General features: G+C 39.9%; 1 protein-coding gene across 1 annotated transcript; it reads right to left on the bottom strand.

Moving 5' to 3' along the window:
* Positions 1-605: 605 nt before the first annotated feature.
* On the bottom strand, positions 606-23,007 carry DNAJB11 (DnaJ heat shock protein family (Hsp40) member B11). The gene is made up of 10 exons (XM_047099989.1): positions 22,752-23,007; positions 19,852-20,008; positions 15,391-15,488; positions 13,559-13,691; positions 9,944-10,086; positions 9,095-9,177; positions 7,906-7,963; positions 1,820-1,931; positions 1,415-1,574; positions 606-699 (listed from the first exon to the last, which is right to left on the bottom strand). Exons 1-10 carry the CDS (start codon positions 22,817-22,819, stop codon positions 635-637), a joined length of 1,077 nt encoding a protein of 358 aa, XP_046955945.1. The 5' UTR covers positions 22,820-23,007; the 3' UTR covers positions 606-634.
* Positions 23,008-23,046: the final 39 nt, after the last annotated feature.

Here is a 23,046-nt window from a genome sequence, read left to right as displayed (position 1 = left end):
CAGTCTCTACTCAGTTTCTTCAAGCTCCTCTCTAGAAGATACTATGTGCGTTTAATTGGGTATGGGGACTGGATCATTACCACCCTTTTTGCAGGTTTGTGGGTCCATCTTGGCTGATGGGAGGTCAAGCCGACTAGCCCGCAGGAGCCCAGGGGGACACAGGGTAGATCAAGGGAAAGTGACCAGATGGGATGGAAGGACAACAGTGTAGCTAAACCAACAAGAAACAGGAGTCAAGAAAAAAATAGCAACAAAATGTATTTAAAAACAGACTTCTCCAGTTGGCATTTTGAATGAAACAGCTAACAATGAACTCCAACCCTTTATATTGTGTTTCTTTTGCTCCTGGAGTCCTCTTGCAGCTTTAATTCTTGAAACTCAGCCAGCAGCACCAGACATTAATCCCCAAAGGGAGAGGTATTATTAAACCTTTTGCTGGTCATTCTTTTCTGAATACAAATGGACAAATTCTTAAACCCTCTTGCTCATTTCATGACAATCATCAGGAGAAAAAAATTAAGCCAAACTTGCATATTGAAAATAAGAACAAAAACACACACACACACAAAAACCCCTGTTGATAATAAATATCGCTGATTCACTTATGTTAAACAAAGTCCAATTTTATTCACTCTTAATATCCTTGCAGTCCATTGTATACCTTCTGCACTGATCCTTGTTTCAGTAGCTGTTTGATACCTGAAGAAAGAAGGAACAAATGATTCCATCAACAAAAATGTCACTTCTGTAGAGTTCGAAGAACATGTTTCACGCAGAGGTTCACAAAAGGCCACATGACAACAACGGATCTGAATTGTTCAAGTTCATTGCATGTGGATACCCTTGACTCCCCACACGCACATGTAGGTCCAAGACAGCCCCTCATGACTTTCTGGTGCTCAAGCACACATACCACACATAATCTCACAAAACCCTACCAAATGAGAAGTGAGAAGAGGCCATCAAAATGGAAAGAAAGCTCTTCAGTTGTCTTCCATTCCCTCCTCTTTGTCTTCTTTTCAGTTTTGACCTCTTCCACCGTTCTCTTTCCTCTTATTAGTTAGGACACACCAACTGGGCCCTTCCCTCATCAGCCATCGCAGACACCATCCTAAGGCCCCTAGCCCTTCTAATGTATACCTCACCCTTCCCTCTACAGTTTGGTCCAGACACCCCAAGTTTTAAAGCCCAGCACACCCAGCCTTTTTTTTTTTTTTAACACAGTGACAGAAGAATTTTGAATATGTCTTTTACAGAAAGTCAAGTCCAATTCCTAGTTCTGTCTGCAGTAGGGTTAGTGGTTGATGCGTGATGTCACTGGAGGGTTTTGTTTTTATTGCCCCTTTTTAACCGCTGTTCTCATACTCATATACCACATATACGCACGTACTCTCTCTCTCATTAGACCGCTCACCTTCTCTTGCTTCCTCTGTTAACTGTTCTTTTGGAAAATCTACATCGAAAGTGATTATCAAAGAGCCCTTAATGTTGTTGTTGTCAAAGTTGGGGAGCCCTTCTCCTTTCTTCCATAGCTTGGCTCCTGGTCTGGTGATCTTATCCCGGGAAATATGTACCTAGAAAGCAAAAGGGAATGGGCTGGAGTAGGATGGGTACTTTTGAAGTACGACACACGGCTTCTAGTGAGCACTGGTGCCCAGAGTTCACGTCACAGCTCAGCACAGCAGCAAGGATAAAGGGACAGGGAACCGTCATCAGGGCATTGAAAGCCAAAGAAATAGGTTTTCCACATAAAAAGAAAAACCAAACACATAATCTCAAAACCATCCACATGGAGGAAGCAGGAAACTGGTCTGTTTACCTTGTGGCCATCCAAGTGAGTAATATCCATATCAAAGCCCACCAGAGACTCGACTAGTGAGATTGTCACGTTTGTATATAAATCATCTCCTCTCCTTTCAAATATTGGGTGCCTAAAAACAGAACAAGGCAAAAATAAAAGACTTCCATCTTTGGAAAACATTCAAAGGGTTTTTAGAAAAATCTTGGGAGAGGATGAATACCACTCTTTGAAACAACAGGCATTTACTAGACATTCCTTTGTGGATAGTATTAACTGAAAAATATAAAGTTGTGTAAAATGTATTATATCCTATGTTTAAGGAGCTTAGAAACATCAGAAGGCAAAGCACATAAGTAAAACTATGAGTAATTAGACTACAGAAAATTCGCTTTGATATACAAGTGCTCTGGATTACAAGTATGTTTCCAGAACAAGGTTTTACTGTATTTGCAAATGACTTATCTGATGAAGATCTATCAGATCAAAACCTATCAGACTCAACACTCAAGACATAAACAACCCAGTGAATTAAATGGGCAGAAGACATGAACAGACACTTTTCCAAAGGAGACATCCAGATGGCTAACAGACACATGAAAAGATGCTCAATATCACTCATCATCAGGGAAATACAAATCAAAACCACGATGAGATACCACCTCACACCTGTCAGAATGGCTAAAATTAACAATACAAGAAACAACAGGTGTTGGTGAAGATGCGGAGAAACTCTTCTATTGTTGATGGGAATAAAAACCGGTGCAGCTGCTCTGGAAAACAGTATGGAGGCTCCTCAAGAAACTAAAAATAAGCCTGGCTAGAGGTTTATCAATTTTGTTTATTTTTGCAAAAAACCAACTCTTGGTTTCATTGATCTGCTCTGCAGATTTTTTTAGATTCTATATTGTTTATTTCTGCTCTGATCTTTATTATTTCTCTTCTTCTGCTGGGTTTGGGGTGTCTTTCCTGTTCTGCTTCTAGTTCCTTTAGGTGTGCTGTTAGGTTTTGTATTTGGGATTTTTCTTGTTTCTTGAGATAGGCCTGGATTGCAATGTATTTTCCTCTCAGGACTGCCTTTGCTGCATCCCAAAGCATTTGGATTGTTGTATTTTCATTTTCATTTGTTTCCATATATTGTTTAATTTCTTCTCTAATTGCCTGGTTGACCCATTCATTTTTTAGTAGGGTGTTCTTTAACCTCCATGCTTTTTGGAGGTTTCCCAGATTTTTTCCTGTGGTTGATTTCAAGTTTTATAGCATTGTGGTCTGAAAGTGTGCATGGTATGATCTCAATTCTTTTATACTTAGGAAGGGCTGTTTTGTGACCTAGTATGTGATCTATCTTGGAAAATGTTCCATGTGTACTCAAGAAGAAAGTATATTCTGTTGCTTTGGGATGCAGAGTTCTAAATATATCTGTCAAGTCCATCTGATCCAATGTATCATTCAGGGCCCTTATTTCTTTATTGATTCTGTCTAGATGATCTATCCATTGCTGTAAGTGGTGTATTAAAATCCCCTGCAATTACCACATTCATGAATGAAAATGGAATTATTGCAACCAATCCCTCAGAAATACAAGCAATTATCAGGGAATACTATAAAAAATTATATGCCAACAAACTGGACAACCTGGAAAAAATGGACAAATTCCTAAGCACCCACACACTTCCAAAACTCAAACAGGAAGAAGTAGAAAACTTGAACAGACACATAACCAGCAAATAAATTAAATCAGTTATCAAAAATCTCCCAACAAATAAGAGTCCAGGACCAGACAGCTTTCCTGGGGAATTCTACCAGACATTTAGAGCAGGGATAATACCTATCGTTCTCAAGCTGTTCCGAAACATAGAAAGGGAAGGAAAACTTCCAGACTCATTCTATGAAGCCAGCATTACTTTGATTCCCAAACCAGACAGAAACCCAGCAAAAAAAAAAAAAGAACTACAGGCCAATATCCCTGATGAATATGGATGTAAAAATTCTCAATAAGATACTAGCAAATCGAATTCAACAGCATATGAAAAGAATTATTCGCTATGATCAAGTGGAATTCATTCCTGGGCTGCAGGGCTGGTTCAACATTCGCAAATCAATCAATGTGATACATCACATTAATAAAAGAAAAGAACCATATGATCCTGTCAATCGATGCAGAAAAAGCATTTGATAAAATTCAGCATCTTTCTTAGTAAAAACCCTCAAGAAAGTTGGGATAGAAGGAACATACTCAAACATCATAAAAGCCATTTATGAAAAGCCCACAGCTAATATTATCCTCAATGGGGAAATACTGAGATCTTTCCCCCTGAGGTCAGGAACACGACAGGGATGTACACGCTCACCGCTGTTGTTTAACATAGTGTTGGAAGTTCTAGCATCAGCAATCAGACAACAAAAGGAAATCAAAGGCATCAAAATTGGCAAAGATGAAGTCAAGCTTTCACTCTTTGCAGATGACATGATATTATACATGGAAAATCTGACAGACTCCACCAAAAGTCTGCTAGAACTGATACGTGAATTCAGCAAAGTCGCGGGATACAAAATCAATGTACAGAAATCAGTTGCATTCTTATATGCTAATAATGAAGCAACAGAAAGACAAATAAAGAAACTGATCCTATTCACACTTGCACCAAGAATCATAAAATACCTAGGAATAAACCTAACCAAAGATGTAAAAGATCTGTAGGCTGAAAACTATAGAAAGCTTATGAAGGAAATTGAAGAAGATATAAAGAAATGGAAAAACATTCCGCGCTCATGGATTGGAAGAATAAATATTGTTAAAATGTCAATACTACCCAAAGCTATCTACACAGTCAATGCAATCCCAATCAAAATTGCACCAGCATTCTTCTCGAAGCTAGAACAAGCAATCCTAAAATTTGTATGGAACCACAAAAGACCCCAAATAGCTAAAGTAAAATTGAAGAAGACGACCAAAGCAGGAGGCATCACAATCCCAGACTTTAGCCTCTACTACAAAGCTGTAATCATCAAGACAGCATGGTATTGGCACAAAAACAGACACATAGACCAGTGGAATAGAATAGAGACTCCAGAATTGGACCCACAAAAAGGATGGCCAACTAATCTTTGACAAAGCAGGAAAGAATATCCAATGGAAAAAAGACAGTCTCTTTAACAAATGGTGCTGGGAGAACCGGACAGCAACATGCAGAAGAATGAAACTAGACCACTTTCTTACACCATTCACAAAAATAAACTCAAAATGGATAAAGGACCTGAATGTGAGACAGGAAACCATCAAAACTCTAGAGGAGAAAGCAGGAAAAAACCTCTCTGACCTCAGCCGCAGCAATTTCTTACTTGATACATCTCCAAAGGCAAGGGAATTAAAAGCAAAAATGAACTATTGGGACCTCATGAAGATAAAAAGCTTCTGCACTGCAAAGGAAACAATCAACAAAACCAAAAGGCAACCAATGGGATGGGATAAGATATTTGCAAATGACATATCAGACAAAGGGCTAGTATCCAGAATCTATAAAGAACTCACCAAACTCCACACCCAAAAAACAAATAATCCAGTGAAGAAATGGGCAGAAAACATGAACAGACACTTCTCTAAAGAAGACATCCAGGGGTGCCTGGGTGGCTCAGTCGGTTAAGCGTCCGACTTCGGCTCAGGTCATGATCTTGCGGTCTGTGAGTTTGAGCCCCGCGTTGGGCCCTGTGCTGACAGTTCAGAGCCCGGAGCCTGTTTCAGATTCTGTGTCTCCCTCTCTCTCTGACCCTCCCCCGTTAAAGCTCTGTCTCTCTCTGTCTCAAAAATAAATAAACGTTAAAAAAGAAGACATCCAGATGGCCAACAGGCACATGAAAAGATGCTCAACGTCACTCCTCATCAGGGAAATACAAATCAAAACCACACTCAGATACCACCTCACACCAGTCAGAGTGGCTAAAATGAACAAATCAGGAGATGATGCTGGAGAGGATGTGGAGAAATGGGAACCCTCTTGCACTGTTGGTGGGAATGCAAACTGGTGCAGCCGCTCTGGAAAACAGTGTGGAGGTTCCTCAAAAAATTAAAAATAGATCTACTCTATGACCCAGCAATAGCATTGTTTTCACTCTTATGTGGATCCTGAGAAACCATGGGGGAGGGGAAGAAGAAAAAAAAAAAAAAGTTAGAGAGGGAGGAAGCCAAACCATAAGAAACTCTTAAAAACTGAGAACAAACTGAGGGTTGATGGGGGGTGGGAGAAAGGGGAGGGTGGGTGATGGGTATTGAGGAGGGCACCTGTTAGAATGAGCACTGGGTGTTGTATGGAAACCAATTTGACCACAAATTTCATATTAAAAAAAAAACAAACTAAAAATAGAACTACCCTAAGATTCAGCAATTGCACTATTAGGTATTTAACCAAAGGATACAAAAACACAGATTCGAAGGGGTACATGCTCCCAATGTTTAAGGCAGCACTATCAACAATAGCCAAACTATGGAGAGAGCCCAAATGTCCATCAACTGATGAATAAAGAAGGTGTGTGTGTGTGTGTGTGTGTGTGTCTGTGTACTTTTGTTTGTTTTGTTTAAAATAATTTTTTATTGCCCACGATATTATTTTTTTGTGTCTTTTTTTTAAAATTTATTTTCTTTTTTAATAACTATAAATTCAAGCTTAGGGAAGCTTGCCTTTGTCTTGAAAAAACAACAAGAACAACAACAACAAAGCTGTTATATCATTTGCTAACCTGATCTCATTTTAAGAGAGAGATGGTAATTATATTGTAAGAGTAAAATTTATACCATGGATGATGCAGATCTAAGTCTGGTGGCATTAAAAGGAGATAGTGTTGTTGATAAAATTATAATCTGCTGGTGGCATTTGTGGAAAAGAACTTGAAATTTTTAAATAACAGTAAACTCCGTTAGAAAATTCTAAAGTGTCTCAAAAAGGGAATGAAGTTAGTAAAATGCCTCAACAGAGTTTGAATAAAACCCTGGATTTGAGAGTTATTAGAACTTGGGTATGTAAAAATAGGGTGGTAGGTCGGGGTCATGCTTACAATGGTCTCAAGTTCATAACTTGTCACATAAACTATGTGACAATACATCACTTCACAGGTCACACACTTTCCCACAGGTTTTTCTTTCCTTTAGTAGGTCCTGGCAGAAGGTGTGCTCAGTTGCCTTCCACACACACACACACAATCAAATATTACTCAGCCACCAAAAAGAATGAAATCTTGCCATTTGCAATGATGTGGATGGAGCCAGAATGTAGTATGCTAAGCAAAGTAAGTTAATCAGAGAAAGACAAATACCATATGACTTCACTCATGTGTGGAATTTAAGAAACAAAACAGATGAACATATGGGAAGGAGGGAAAAAGGAGAAGAGAGGGAAACAAACCACAAGAGATTCTTAATGATAGAGAACAAACTGAGGGTCGACTGAGGGAGCTGGGTGGGAGATGGGCTACATGGGTGATGGGCATTAAGGGGGGCACTTGCTGGGATGAGCACTGGGTGTTGTATACAAGTGATGAATCACTGTATTCTACTCCTGAAACCAATATTGCACTGTATGTTAACTAAAATTTAAATTAAAAAAAAAAAAGATATTAATCCTTCATCAAAAAACAAAAACAAAGTGGCAACAAGAGAGAAATAATAAACAAGAAAGCCTGAGTCCCAGGCAAAATTCTTGTATAAGCGGTACTTCATGCTGAAGAACAACTGCATATCATGTAATAGAAGGTTCTTTCTATGTAGAGTCCTCCAATCTTGTATGGTGCCATGCTTCCTCAGTCGAAATCTCAGGTCTCCTTGAATACCACTTGTATTTGCCTCTCTTTTACAACTCCTTACTTGTTTTATCAGTTCTTTCCTCCCAACATCTTTTGGATTTGTAGGTCGTGAGTAAACATATAATGGCTCAATCCTAGGCCCCAACCCCTAATTTTTAGTATTGTTGTAGAGTTACAAATGATCATTAAGGCATTTAAGTGCATGAAACAGAGGAAAAAGTCTAGCCATGTCCTGGTGGCTATCCAGATTCTCTAATCCAACTCATCTGAAAAGCGGGGGCTAAAGAGAGGGACTCCAAAATCAGATCACGTACTTGACAACTTTGATTCGGAACCGCAGGTCTCCTGGCTCTCCATCCACATGAGGCTCACCTAATCAGAAGAGATGATGGCATGTTGTAAGTCACACAAATTGAACACTGCAAATCTATCCGCAGTTGAGAGAATTTTTTAAATCCATTACCTTGGGTGTTGCCTACCAAATCTACCCATGAAAGCAGTATCTCTAACTGGTTATATCAAGTTTCAGATTATTAGTAAAGATCACCTGTGTCTCAGGCACAGCAATAAACAACTTGACCTGTTTCCTAAACAAAGAAAGATTCATTGATTTCTTGAACCTGAAGTCTTTTTTTTTTTTTTTTTTTTTCAACGTTTATTTATTTTTGGGACAGAGAGAGACAGAGCATGAACGGGGGAGGGGCAGAGAGAGAGGGAGACACAGAATCGGAAACAGGCTCCAGGCTCTGAGCCATCAGCCCAGAGCCCGACGCGGGGCTCGAACTCACGGACCGCGAGATCGTGACCTGGCTGAAGTCGGACGCTTAACCGACTGCGCCACCCAGGCGCCCCTGAAGTCTTAAAGCTTCTTTTTTTTTTTTTCGGAGTTTTAAATTTAACCTCAAGGGGAGGTCTGAGAGTATCTTATCAATGTCAAGTAGAGCTATACATCTTTCATTGCTGAGTTAAAATTAATCCATTAAGGTCTGGACACTCTAATTTATTTATTTATTAAACAGATTTTTTTAAGTTTATTTATTTATATGGGGAGAGAGAGCACAAGCAGGGGAGGCAGAGAGAGGGAAAGAGAGAATCCCAAGCAGGTTCCAAGCTGTCAGTGCAAAGCCCGATGTAGGGGCTCAGTCTCACAAACTGTTAAGATCACGATCTGAGTTGAAATCAAGAGTTGGGACGCTCAACCAACTGAGCCACCCAGCACCCCTGGACACCTTAAATTTTGATGTAACTTAGGCTACTAGATAAAAAGTTACTAAGTGGTAACTTTTGGCCATTATATTCAAAAGATAAACTGTAATGCTATGGCTTAACGTGGACAACCACGAAGGTCCTGAAAGGTTTAAACCAGACAAAAGACTGTGGGACATGAAATGTGCATTTACTCTGTGTCCATTAGGATAGGGTGTGAGGTGGGGGTGGGAGGCATTCACAAGCACCCAGGGAATAGAAAGTGAGGACAGTAAAACATCAACATCAACATCTCACCTTCCCCAATAAAGGGATACTCCATGCCATCTCTCACCCCAGGTTCTATTTCTACCTCCAGCGTTCGTTCTTCATTCACTAGTCTGAGACAAAGAGAATTTAGAAAGAAAAAAAATGAAAATACAAACCAAACCCCAGATACACATAATTTTTTTTCTGTTCTAAAAGAGTCGTTTCTTGGAAGACTGTTCTGTACCTCTAGTTGACAAAGCCATCTGAGATCCATTTACATCTTCTATTTGCCAAAAGCTAGGGCAAAGCTACTCTACCTTACATAATCTTGTAACTTGCCTCCGAAGAAACCTGCAGTAGACTGATTACTTTGAGCCATGTGATCAATAACAGAGTAAACTACTCACTTACATAAAGGGCACCTGGAACCACATGGTCATGTTTATCAGGAACCAGCAGCAAAGTTTGTCCTATTGGATATTTTTCCTGATCCCAGGATCCCAGGATATATATATATCATACTGTTTAATTAAATAGTTGTGTTCCTAACATAATCAGCAAAGAGTCTTTCTCTAATCTGAAATGTTAGCTAGACATATAGGACTGCTCTAATATTCTGAGTGGGAAAAATGAAACATTAACATTTGAGGAGGATATTCAGAAATAAAGGGTACTGCTTATTAGTTCAGAAACACAGAAGGCAATATTTAGAAGAAATACTTTTGGAAAATATAAAAATGTACATGTCTTTGTTCCATCCTCGGTAGAACTTGAGAGCGTGTGAAAGAAGGGTATGGAAAGATAGGGGAAAATCTAGATCTAGACCATTAGCATTTTATTAGACAAATGACATGATTCGAGTGTCTCTTGGTGGAACAAAGAAAGCGCTCCACTTACTTGACATTAGGGCATTCATCACAGACCACCTCTTGGGTCATTTGGAAGCGCCCCGGGCCCAGCTGGGTAGTCCGCATCTCCTGCCGGCAGTTGCATTTTCGTTTGCCAGGAGCCTGCCTTGCCACAGGTTTGTTTCTAACTACCTAGAAACACATAAACAACGTCAGCTTCTCTCTCTGTAAAAAAGCCTCTGGTTTCCTCAACTGATCAGGGCTGCACACACGCCCATACCAGAACTTCCTCTTCTCTGGCAAGCTACCCCTCAGGGAGACCCGACGCTGACAGAAGTCTCTGTGGACTTACAAATCAGACCCCCCACAGGAATGAAGCAAACAGATGTTTAAGTGATTCGAATTCTGAAGCTGGAGAAGAGAGAGGGGAGTCAGAAGAGGGCCAGAAAATAACGTGTATGATATGGGCATTTCCGAGCCACAAGAAAACACCGCTGAGTTAAAGCAGTTCACAGAATTGCTATCCTTGAAATCTGAGCCGTGCAAAGCAAAACCACAGCCTGAAGAACAACCACAGCCTTCAAAAGCTGATATTAGCTGCCACCATACCATTACCTATGATAAACCCAATGAAAACACTTCCTTGTTTCAGGCAACTCAATCCAGGGCTATTTCCCACTGTTATCTCAATTCAGACACTGAATATGTAAGGGACACAATAATCATCTCTTTGTAGTTGCTTGCAATCAAACACGCCGATCGCTCAAGGTACGTGGGAAGCAGTACACGTGAAGAAACGTATTCCTGTGTTTGCCTGTTTAGTTAGCCAAACGTCGAATCACAAGGCATGTGCTCAGGCAGCAGGATGACACAAATGTTTGGGAGAAAAATCCCTTAAAGCCTACAAATATATGAAAGCCCAGGTCAGCAGAATAAATGACAACAGTAACAGCAATTAGAGCAGACACTTTATAGCACATACTACAAGGCAAGCAACGCTTTTACATGTATGAACTCATCCAGTCCTCACAACCAGCTCATGAGGCAGGTAGTGTTACTGTCTCCGTTGTACAGGGGAGGGAATGAAAGCACAGAAAGGTTCAGGAACACAACCAAAGTCACATAACTAGCACATGGCAGAGCTAGTGTTCGAAACCAGGCAGTCTAGCTCCAGAGTCCATGCTTTAACTACTATGCTCTCTCTCAAGGTAATTTTTCCCAGAAAAAGAATTTTCCACAGAGTCGTTTAAATAGCAAGGTCACCAACATAGATTTTTGTTTCGGGACACACTAACTGCAAAGAGCGATGTACACAGTATATATCGGTGATGTCTGCAGACAACAGGTCTGCAGGGAACATGGGGGTTAATCAGGCTCACTTCTTTTCTCCCAACCCAACAACCCATCTTGCTTTTGAAGGAGAGACGGCCCAAATACTTTCACTGCCCTTTCTCTCACCCTTCAGCCTGAACAACAGTATGACGAGACAACTGCATCCTCTGTAATTGTCCAGTCCTCTTTTTTCAACTCTTCAGAGCAGAAGCCACAACTAAAGAAAATGCTTCTTGTCGAGCTGGTACATATACGTGGGCTACCAGCTGGCTCCTCCCAAATCCTGGAAACACTGTAAGACGTCGATTCCAGGAAACAATAATCATAACACACAATTTGTGAGAAAGCTTCAGAGACAGAAGGCTGTACTGAACCGGTATGTGTGCAGCGTGGTGGCTGCATCTCGGGGCAGCGGTGGCTAGAGGGGGCACTGAGAAGGTGTCAGGGAAAAGCAGTTGACTTTTCTGCTGTCGCCTTGCTCCTGAACGGCCTTGGGACGAGTTTGGGTGACCCCCTCTCCTCCAAAACTGACAGACCCCAGACAGCAAACAAGACCGAAAAAAGCCCTCCCAGAAAACAAATAAAACACAGTTAGAACCACTAGGCAAGGGCTTGCCCCAAGATGCCCTCCCAGGGCAAGAAAGTTGCTGATCCCCATGGCGGAGGGAGTATGAGCTCAAAGGTCAAAAAACCATCTAGACACCTGAGCGGTCTGACTACATGCCCTCCACCTCCCACCCCCCAGAAAAGACAACAAACTGGATAAAACATATATTTTAAGCAAATGTATTAGAGAAGACAGACCAAGAATTTAAAATAAGCATGGTAATATTTAAGGAGATAAGGGAAGGCATCAGCAAAGTGAAATAGAATAAGAAATAATGTAAGAATCCAGTAGAGATATTATGTATAAAAATACGAGTTGAAATAAAAACACAGCAATGGGATACTATTAAGGATGGATATAGCTAAAGACTGAAGTGATGAGCTGGAAGTCCCAAATAAGGCACTCTTCTGGAAGAAAGCAGGGAAGGCTAAAGAAGCAGAATTAAATATATATATATATATTTATTATATATGTACATATAATATATATATACATTTATATATTTATATTTATAAGAAAATTAGGAGATAGAGGCAGAAATGCCAACAAAGAGGATTATATATCCGAAAACATGGAGATAAATTTTCCAAGACTAAAAAAAGATAACCTCAAATTAAAAGATCCCGAAGTTTTAGTAGAAAATATTATGTGAATCGTTTTCTGATTTTAGGGCAGAGAAGAATTTCTTACACAAGACACAAAAACTCACCATAAAAGACTGATAAATTTGGCCACATTAAAATCAATTACCTCTGTTCATTTAAACAAATCTTCGATATAATGAACACACCAGTTACAAACTGATAGGCTATATTTTTATCACATATGGCCAACAAAGACCAAACACATGCAAGTGTTTATCCTAATTAGCTGAGAACATGCAAATCAAGAGCGTAATGAGGTAGCATTTTTACCCATTTGACAGGCAAATATTGAGAAGCCTAACAATTCACGGTTTTAGAGAGGTGGCGATCTACAGGATCTCTTATAATTGGCTGGCGGAAGTGCTGGTACTAATCAATTGAGAAAACAATACGGAATTATCTTGTACAAATGAACGTTGGTTCATATTACCCAGCAATTCCACGCTCACATATATGCACCCAAGAGAAATTCTTGCTCACATGTACCTGGATGTGTGTATAAGAATGTTCACAAAAGCACTATTGGGAAGTGGAAAAAAAAAACTGGAAATAACCTACGTGCCTACTGATACAATGTGGTCACAATAAAATTCTACTCAGCAGAATTACATGTTACAGCAACAACAGGCAGCAATCTTGATGACACTATAGTGAAAAAAGCCAGTCCCAAAGACTGTAAAAATAGCATCCTACCATACACGAAGTCACAAGCAATAAAAATACAACAATATCTTACTCAGGTATTCATGTACATGTAACACAACAAACAAACAGGAGTGCCAAGGGAACAATAAAGACAGAACACAGGACAGGAGCTCCCTCTGAAGGGGAGGCAGGGGGATGGAATAGGGAAGTACGTGGAGGTAGACGGACATGGTCTTGCTGTATTTAGTTCTTGGGCTGGGTGAGGAGCTCATGAAACAATGGGATTATGAACCTGGGATTATGATGAACTCAATTCTGTGCATCTGGTCACTCTCCCCACCCCTGAAAGACAGAGCAGGTACCCAGAGATTTCCTGCTTTTAGTCAAAAGAACAATTCTGGGAATTAATATGAATAGCTGTGTTGTTGGAACTTACTTCCACAAAATTTCCCGCATATACTTCTTCCAAAGTAACTTCCAAATCTACAATAATATCACTTCCTCTTGGAATATTTCTGTCTTGCTGACGAGGGGTTCCTCCAAACATGAAACCAAAATCTCCAAAGAAGCTGTGGATAAGTGTAAAAATCATCAGGAAAAGAAATCAGAGTTCATGTCTTGCAATTATTTTTCTTCGTATTGATACAATATTGTGTCCTACCAACATAATATTGTATAAGAACTGACATTTTTAATACACTGGAGTCATACATCACACACAATTTTTTGTCATACATCATACACAACTGTATTGCCATATCCCACAGAAAAATTTTACTTTTTAATACATATTGTCCAGACATATGGTGCGGTGCATACAGTGCATCCATGAATTCAAAGTTGGGCATAATCAATGACCTACTAATCTGTTTTAATATCAAGGAATATCAAGATATAATGGACTTATCGAGAAAGGGCATAGTACATATAAACTCATGTAATACTGACTCAACTGGTAATTTTGAACACTTGCAATGTTCACTTTGTGTAATTTTTAGAAACTAGCTTTAATTAAAGAAGCTACTGTTCTGTACAAAACTCTTGGGTACATAATTAAATAAACTAAAAAAGCATCAGACTTAGTACAATTCTGGACCTTAAGAAAAAGGACGTTCTGATCTCTACAAGATCAAAATCAGTTTTTATAAGTAACTAAAGCATCACTTTGAATTAATACAATGACCTTCAAATGTGCAGGTGTTCTAATCTTAATGTTAATTTTTGATGTTAAGAAGCCTCAGATGTTGGCACAGTGATGCCAGCTAGATAACTACTTCCCACCCACCAACCAATCTTGGTGAATAGATTCCCTGAAACTTCAACAAAAACAGAGAGGGAGGATTGAGGAGGGGGGGCAGTGGTACAGATGGCGTTTTCTCTCTTTCTGGCATCCCTAGGTATCACTTCTAATTGTCAAGGGAATGGGACACTTCCTAGTAGGCTAAAACAACCAAATCAATCCTGGGGAAGAGAAGGATTTCCTAACCACATTACCCACACAAGTCCTGAAAAATCTACTGTCACCCACAAATACTAGATGGGGGAGACTATTGTGTGCAACAGTGATTCTTACCTTCTTTGGGAAAGGGTTCACAAAACCCTTTAAGAATCTAAAGAAAGCAATAAACCCTCTCCCCATAGAAAAGCATACTCAAACATCTTTTTGTTTATACCTTGATTTGAAACCCCAGATTAAGATCTTATATGGCATCATCAGGGCACACAAAAATTCAAATGCTCAACAAAGAGGGGTTCAAAGAGTGGGAGGGAAAGGTGTTTATTATCCCAGCCACTCAGCACTCCTGGAAAGCCACGTGCGACAGGAGACAAAAAGCCTCTACTCTAATTCCTTCCACCAATGCCGATTATTGTAGTTGTCTCTCTTGTTGATAGGATGAAAAAGAGGCAGTTCTGGGTATGGGAATAGAAATCTCTAGCTCTCTCTCTGCTCATAAGAAATAATTTCGGTTCATTAATGGTTTGCAGATTCTAAGACAGCGAGGGGACAACATACAGTGCCCCCAACATTGTCAAGGGTGACTTGACTGATTCAGTTGGCTGGACAGGAACCTGTATTTTCTAGAGCTTTATGAAAACAGAAGAGTATATTCCCACAGGGAGGAGGATGATTGACCTTGTGGTCAAGAATCAGTTGAGCTGTACTCTTCATCAAAAGCTTCTGAAGCAGGCAACAGGGATACATCTTTAACAATGACCGAATGATCCATTCTCAGACACTAATACTTTGCAGATGGGCAAATTACTTACTGTGAAAAAATGTCTCCATGGGAGCTCTGATGCCCATCTTTTAATCCCTCTTCACCATAAGTATCATATTGTTTCCTTTTCTCACTGTCTGACAGAACCTGGGGGACAAAAGCCAGTGGAGGAAAAGATCAGGGGTTGGCAAGATGTGATGAAGGTACATTCATGTTTTTTTTTAAACTCTGATACTGGGTCTAAGCTTTTTGTGGAATGCAGTTTCCACTATGTATTAAGGCATGTTTATATTTTCTTTGGCAGACTAAATTCTTTAATGCACTGTTCATTTTGGAACTTCTACATTGCTCAACTCATGTCTTTAATTTATCAAAATTCGTCTAGTCACATAAAAACCATATGAGATAAGCAATGTGGCTATGAAGGTGAGGGCAGCAACAGGAAAGAGGGGAGATGAATTCCTCAGGGTTACTTCCCATTCAGTGTGATTCTTGTGCTCGTGCAGTTAACCTGTATGAGGCAGTAGCTCTCTGAACCATAAATTAGGATGGGACTATGACAGATTGCCATTAGTGATAGAAGCAGTAAATCAGGACAGCATGAAAATCTGCTCAGTCCTACCTACATGTCCATATCATATATACCCCTCTCAAATGGCCCTTCAGAAGGGTCTATCCTGCTCTATTTTCAAATTCCCTTTTCTATTTTGGGCGGTATCTAGAAATCCATTTGTGGAAGAATGCTCTCTGACATGTGTATGTTTAAGTTTGTAATCTTCTGAGTTTGAATTACAGAAAGTAAAAAACAAAACAAAACACTGCTCTATGAAGACTGCTCAAGGTCAATTTCACAGCTTGAAAAGATTGGACCCATTTGAAGAATATAAAAACTAAATAAGCTTCCATACTCTTTCAAATTTGCTTTCAACATGCCCCCCCCCCAAAAAAAAGAGAGAGAGAGAGAGATAGAAAAAGCTTCCCATCTATTTAGAGAAATCTGAAGTATTTGCACACATATAATTTTGACAGTTAAATAACTTTATACCTTCTTTGTCATTTTAAAACTTCTGTTTAGACAGCAGATTGAAGGGTTATTTCAAACCCATACTTGGACTGGCTCAGGAAAAGAGGTTGGAAGTAGATGGGGCTTGCTGACTCAGCAAAAGAAAGGGAAGACCTGACTAGCATATATAAACAGGACACACTTCTGGCTCAGGGCTGAATGATGTGTAAGGAGCCACTAAAATATTTTATCTTTCTAAATTTATCTTAAATGTTAAAAGAGATTGTGTATATAAGAGAGAACATTCTTTTTTCTTTTTTTAATGTTTATTTTTTAATTTTTTTTTTTTAACATTTATTTATTTTTGAGACAGAGAGAGACAGAGCATGAATGGTGGAGGGTCAGAGAGAGGGAGACACAGAATCTGAAACAGGCTCCAGGCTCTGAGCTGTCAGCACAGAGCCCGACGCGGGGCTCGAACTCACGGACTGTGAGATCATGACCTGAGCCGAAGTTGGCCGCTTAACCGACTGAGCCACCCAGGCGCCCCTTAATGTTTATTTTTGAGAGAGAGAAAGAGAAAGAGAGAGAGAGAGCGTGAGCACGGGAAGGGCAGAGAGAGAGAGAGAGAGACACAGAATCTGAAGCAGGCTCCAGGCTCTGAGCTGTCAGCACACAGCCTGATGTGGGGCTCAAACTCATGAACTGTGAGATCATGACCTGAGCCGACTGAGCTACCCAGGTGCCCCAAGAGAAAGCATTCTTAAAAGGAAAGACAAATGGGTTAGTCCAAAAGTGACCAGAGTACTTGACTAAAAGCATTATGATAGACCACATGGAAAGGAATATTTGGTAAATATCCTCAAAAGGAAAAAATAAAAATAAAAAAGCTACTTCAGGGAAGTAGAAATGGGCAGAATTCACTTAAAAACAACAACAACACAAAACCTCAAAATTCTTATCATCATGTGATCTGCAGTTTCAATATTTTTACTTCCAAGTCTACTGTGGTCTGGTCTTGCAAAGAAATGAATACCACACATGGGTCTAAAAGAAACACCATTTCAAAACCCCCAAACAAAAACTATTTTAAAGTCAGTCTCTTTACAGACAGCAGAGGCCTCTGTAATAACCCTCCCCAAAAAACTACCCTTAAAGTTATCTATTATAATTCACTTCTTCCTCAGTTGTCTTCTAAGGAATGCAATTTTATTCCATGGTCTTAGAAGCTATTTTAATTTCAAAAGAAAGAAAAGTTCTTAGTTGACTGGCCAACCAACCTAGAGTCTCAACTAATTAAAATGCCAACAGTAACCCCAGTTCCGTAGAGAAGACAAATTTCTATTCACAAAAGACTCTTCAACTTAACTGGGATTTTGATTCGTGAACACTAATTTATCTACCGACCAAAGGCAATCAAATGAATGATATAAAGAAAAAAGAAAATTAGACCTAGTGACTAGAAAGGTTCTTAGAGTTAAATAATCTTCAATCTCATGAATGATTTATGTACAGCCTGCCTAGGTCATAGCTAAAGAATATGGTAGACTTGAAAGAACATGGTAAATTCTTAGCAGCAGCTTCCCTAAAAAATATTTTGGATTATTGGGTTCCTAGCAAACAATGGGAATATTTATGGGAAATACAGTGCAAAATATGGAATCCATATTATCAGCAAGAAACAAAATGTTCTGCCTAATTTAAGAGGGTCCACCAACGCTCTCAAGTTTATTTGTGGGTTCCAGGTTAGGAATTTTGATCCTATAGGATCCCTGAAGGTATCAACAGGAAAAGGGGGACCCCATTAGGCCTAGGTTTCCCCTAGGTATAAGTCACTGTTTCAGGTCAGTGGATTCTTTAATTTAGGCCTTGGGATCTCTTCCTTTGGGTTTTTCTGACTACTAAAGTATTTTTCAGATTTGTTTCCAGCCTTCTCACTATCCAGGGATTTAACTTGAATTCAAAAGTTTTAGCTCCATAACTTCCAGAGTTTATTTTTTCCTGTGTCCTTCTAGAAAATAGCAATGGTGACTAGCATGACGACACTGGAATGTATAACTGAAATCTGCCAAGACAGCAGAATTTCAATGTTCTCACCATAAAAAGAGACAAGTAAGTGAGGTGCCAGACGTGCTAGTTACATGGGCCGAATCCTTTCACAATATATACATATATCAAATCATCATGACATACACTTTAAACATCTTACAGTTTTGTCAACTATACCTCATTAAACCTGGAACCCCTCCCTACCCTGATCTCTTAATCTATTTCTAGAGGAAAGGTGAATTGCAGCACATGAAAAACAGCTAACTCCTGGGGCACCTAGGTGGCTCAGTCAGTTAAGCCTCCGACTTCAGCTCAGGTCATGATCTCACAGTCCGTGAGTTCGAGCCCCAGAGCGTGTCAGGCTCTGTGCTGACAGCTCAGAACCTGGAGCCTGCTTTGGATTCTGTGTCTCCCTCTCTCTCTGCCCCTCCCCTGCTCATGCTCTGTCTCTCTCTGTCTCAAAAATAAATAAAAACATTAAAAAAAAAAAAAGAAAAAAGAAAAAGAGCTAATTCCTAATTTAAATAGACAAAAGATTATCAGAACTTATTTATAAGATTTTTTCACCATAGTGTTGAAAGAATCTGTGTATAAATTTTTCAAATAGTATATAATTTATTAAGCATTCAAAAAAGAAAATGGAAATAAGAATATGCCCAGCTCTATATTTTATGGTGACCTAGTGTAGATTAAACGAGATGATATTGAAAGTGCCTTCCTCTCCAGATTAGTTTGCAAATTGCAAACTGTAGCTGTGTTTTGTTTGATCGGCACAAAAAAGAAATTTTTAAATCGAATTAGTTACAAAAATGTTCCAGTCAAAAGAAGTACATACAAATCTGGATTAGCACTTCTCCTGAAAAATTAAATGACTTCTCATTTAATTTAAAATAAAAACACCATGTTTTTTTTTAAATGGCAACACCATGTTTCCATTTGTACATGGCAAAAACTGGCTGGGGTTGAAAAACAGCTTCCCTTGAAAGGGGGCAAGAGGGCTTTAGTTTGTCACAGTCCTCATCGTTCCCTTAATAGGGAATCCCAACATGGAGGCAGAGTAGCCACGGTCATGTTTTATCTTATAACCGCCCTGCACGCTGTGTGTCTGGTCCACGTGGGCATGTGGATTTGCAATCTTCATTCAGATTTTGATTCTATTTCTGGCTCTAGCTCTCAAACTGATCGACTGAGGATCAGTCTACTCCTGAATCTATCAATCATTCTTTCATCTTTTTCAACATTACCCCCCTTAATAAAACAAATACTGTTGGGGAAAAGTCAGAAAAGGGCAGTATGCTAACGCTAATGTACAATATAACAGCAAACACTGATTTTACGTTTACCCATTGTCTATTTTGAAAAAGAAGTGACCTGAAAGAAAGGAGTGCTACTCTGTGTTACACTGTCTTTTCTGTAACTGTAGGTTTCATTCCTATTTCATCCTTTTTACTGACTCACCTCATAAGCAGCACCTAGATCCTGGAATTTCTCCTGAGCTCGAGGATCATCGGGGTTCCGGTCAGGGTGAAGCTGTAGGGCCAGTTTCCTGTAGGCCTTTTTAATGTCTTTTATAGATGCACTGCGAGGCACCCCCAAGATCTTATAGAAATCTCGCCTGGGGAGTAGGGAAAGGGTACTTCATTAAAGAAGTATACATTACATTTTTCAAAGTGAAATTTTTTCCTTTACATTAGGTCTGTGAATGAGCGAAGAGGTAGGAAAATGAAGACATACACGTGATGCACAAAAAAAGAATGACTACAAAGAGAAACCTCGGAATTTGTAACAAGTTCTTATACATTGAAGCAATCACAATGACAGCCTACGTACATTTTGAACTTTGCTGAAATTATTCAAAACATCTGTGGTACACTTCTCTTAAAACTATCTTCAGGCAAGAAAACTATTATTTATGGTCATATGTGTTACTTTCAACCAATAACCATATAATCAAATTAACTCTCCTTTTTCATTCCCTCTATTAGTGACTTTAAATGACTTCTGGCTGTTTCCAAAGGTCAAGTGACAACCTCAAAGGGCGATTTTCTTTACAAGATTACATCGCATAAATGTTCTAGTAGTAGCTTTGTTTGAAATGTTAAACATGAAGTGACTGAGATTAAGTTCAGAGGCTAACATGGAGGTTAAGCCAAAATCCAGTAAGAGCCCTGAAGAAAGAATAACATCTATTTGGATGTATGAGTTGTGTGTTTTTTTGCTAAAAGCGGAAGTATCAATCTTGCAGTCATTGTTAGTAGTTATACTAGTTTGTCATGGTCAAGTCTTAATTATAGACAGCTGCTGAAGCCCACATACAGGAGCCTGTAAGTCTCAGCAGCTACAAATATACACATGGCATGATATGTATGTGGGAGATAAGGGCTGACCACTGACCACCTTGCACGGGACTATGCTTGAACCAAATTAATTACAAAAGGAATCTTTGCAAGAAGGGCCAATGGATACAACAGAGTATAATAAACTTTCAGGGCAGGGACTGTAGCCCATAGAAGACATATATATACATATACATATATATATACACACACACACACTGTATATATATATATGTATGTACATATATATGTATATGTGTGTATATATATATATATATATATATATATATACATACACTGAATGAAATGAGTAAACATGCTCACAAACACCTACTCCTTTTGGCACAGTCACTTGAGCCACCGAAAGTTATTCTGAAAATGCATTTCTCAACAAAGGGGATGGGAAAGTTGTTCACAATGGACACGCTAATGTAGCAGCGATGGTGATTTTAAAACATAGTGGGGATAAAATGCATTGGGGTGCCAGGTGATATAAGCCACCACACTGAGAAAATTATTCCATAAGCTCTTAGTCCCACTTTAGGAAAGTCATTTAATCATTTCATGTAGAAGTTTGTAAAATGGTCACTCCCAAGGGATTCCATGAAAGTTAGATGCGTTAGCCTCCTCCCAAAAATCTGCAAACATCTGACATCTCTTGAGACAAGGACTAAATCAAAAGGTTCATTAAAATTAATAACAAAAGAGCTGTTTAAAGAATGCGTCTCACTTAGAATAATACAAAAATAATAATGTGATGTAATAACAATATAATAGTATAAATATAATAATAATAATATAAAATGGCTAAGTAACAGCTCAGAAAAAATCAGGGAAAAGATGACTGGCATAGTTTAGCATCAATATTACAGTTCCCAAAAGACTTCTTTATAAAAGGCTGATGTTTAAAGCTAAAGAATTAACAGTAGTCATACTGACATTTGTTTAAATATCTTAGGGTATGTGTTGCTTTAATTAAGTACTAACAAAAACATACTAAGAAAAACAAGCATTACCTAGAAGAAGTTAATTTTTAAGAAATTTGAAATGTTTCACAAGATAAAGAAGACAAAGTTTAAGCAGATGTGCACGGGGGAAAAAAACTTTTAAGAAATAACAAGCACTTTCAATTTTAAAGCTTTGTTAAGTAGCACCTCCTCCATTTAGAGAAACTTATGAATTGTTAGAAGCTAAGACTTTACTATTTCCCCACATTCTAAAATACGAGCCTGGCAGATCATATCCCGTGGTCACCAGGCTTGTAAGATCATGGATCTAAACGGATGGAAGGATCCTTAAGAGTTCAGGTGCTCCTATTCCCTTCCTACAGGAGGAACCTTATTACCCTCATGTTACAGATAAGAATTTAGGTGGTTCCTTCAGAGTCACATAATTCGTAAGTGAGGTGGGTGGTCTTGAATCCCAGCTCACTACCTGTTGGTGAAATGCTCTTCCCGCTCATAAGATTATTCAGCTTCTCAAGAATGTACCATGGAGAGAGACAGTGAGGCATGGTGACAGCTTAGGTTCAATTATCTCAAGAAGCTGGGAAGTTCAAGAACTCTCCAAAGCGTCTGCCTTGCTCCCTCAATCCAATTTCCTCTAGTCCCAGCATGGCTTTCCTACCTGTTCTCACGTCTTCACTCAGACTCGCAAAATAACCCACCCACTTTAATGTCAGCCCCTCCAATGGCTCGATGCAGGCTCAACACTGTATGGTCCCCTTTTCCATCCAGCTCAGCAGTACCCCCACCCCCACAGTGTGTCTGGCACTGCATCCAAATCCCACTCCTCTGGGCAACTCTAGCTCTAAGGGCCTCTGGACCTAAGCTCCTCTCACTCGAGCCACCCACTGCTCTCCTCTCCAGCCCGCTGGCCTGGCCCACACCAGCCATTCTTCTGCCCCCACCGCCTCACCTCAGCAACGCCCCTCTCCACTCCCTCAGTCTGGCAACGCTCCCTCTACCCCAGCCAAGACTGACCGACTCACGGGCCCCGTGCCCGCGGGTGCCTGTTCCTCACCCGGCGATCACGGCCCCGAGGAGGTACAGCAGCAACAGGCAGAAGGTGCCCAGGTTCTGCGGGGCCATGGTTTCTCTGTGCCGGCCTCTGTGCCGGTCCCTAGCCCACGCGTTCCTTACAGACTCCGCCGCCGCCGAGTCGGCTCACCAGCCCACCCGGCGCTGAGAGGCCGCCTCACACCGGGGTCTCCTCCTCGGTCCGGAGCTACAGCTAGCTGGCCCCCTCCCCTGCCAGTCCACTTCCCGGGAGTCCCGAGTCCCCGGGAGAGAAGCCCCTAGCAGGCGAGAGCCAATCG

The sequence above is a fragment of the Lynx rufus genome, unplaced genomic scaffold (genome assembly GCF_022079265.1).
Source record: "Lynx rufus isolate CCGP_SWC_20201006 ecotype Redwood Valley unplaced genomic scaffold, mLynRuf1.p SCAF_5, whole genome shotgun sequence".
NCBI classification, from domain to species: Eukaryota; Metazoa; Chordata; class Mammalia; order Carnivora; family Felidae; genus Lynx; species Lynx rufus.
This window is presented reverse-complemented; position numbering and strand designations above follow the sequence as displayed.

What these genes read in the sequence shown, in the direction of transcription:
- DNAJB11 (XM_047099989.1), bottom strand. Translation starts at nt 22,819, where the DNA reads ATGGCCCCGCAGAACCTGGGCACCTTCTGCCTGTTGCTGCTGTACCTC. An exon ending in ATCTAGGTGCTGCTTATGAG is followed by an intron (nt 15,489 to 19,851) that starts GTGAGTCAGTAA and finishes TTTGTCCCCCAG; the next exon opens with GTTCTGTCAGACAGTGAGAA. An exon ending in CTCACTTGGATGGCCACAAG is followed by an intron (nt 1,575 to 1,819) that starts GTAAACAGACCA and finishes TTTGCTTTCTAG; the next exon opens with GTACATATTTCCCGGGATAA.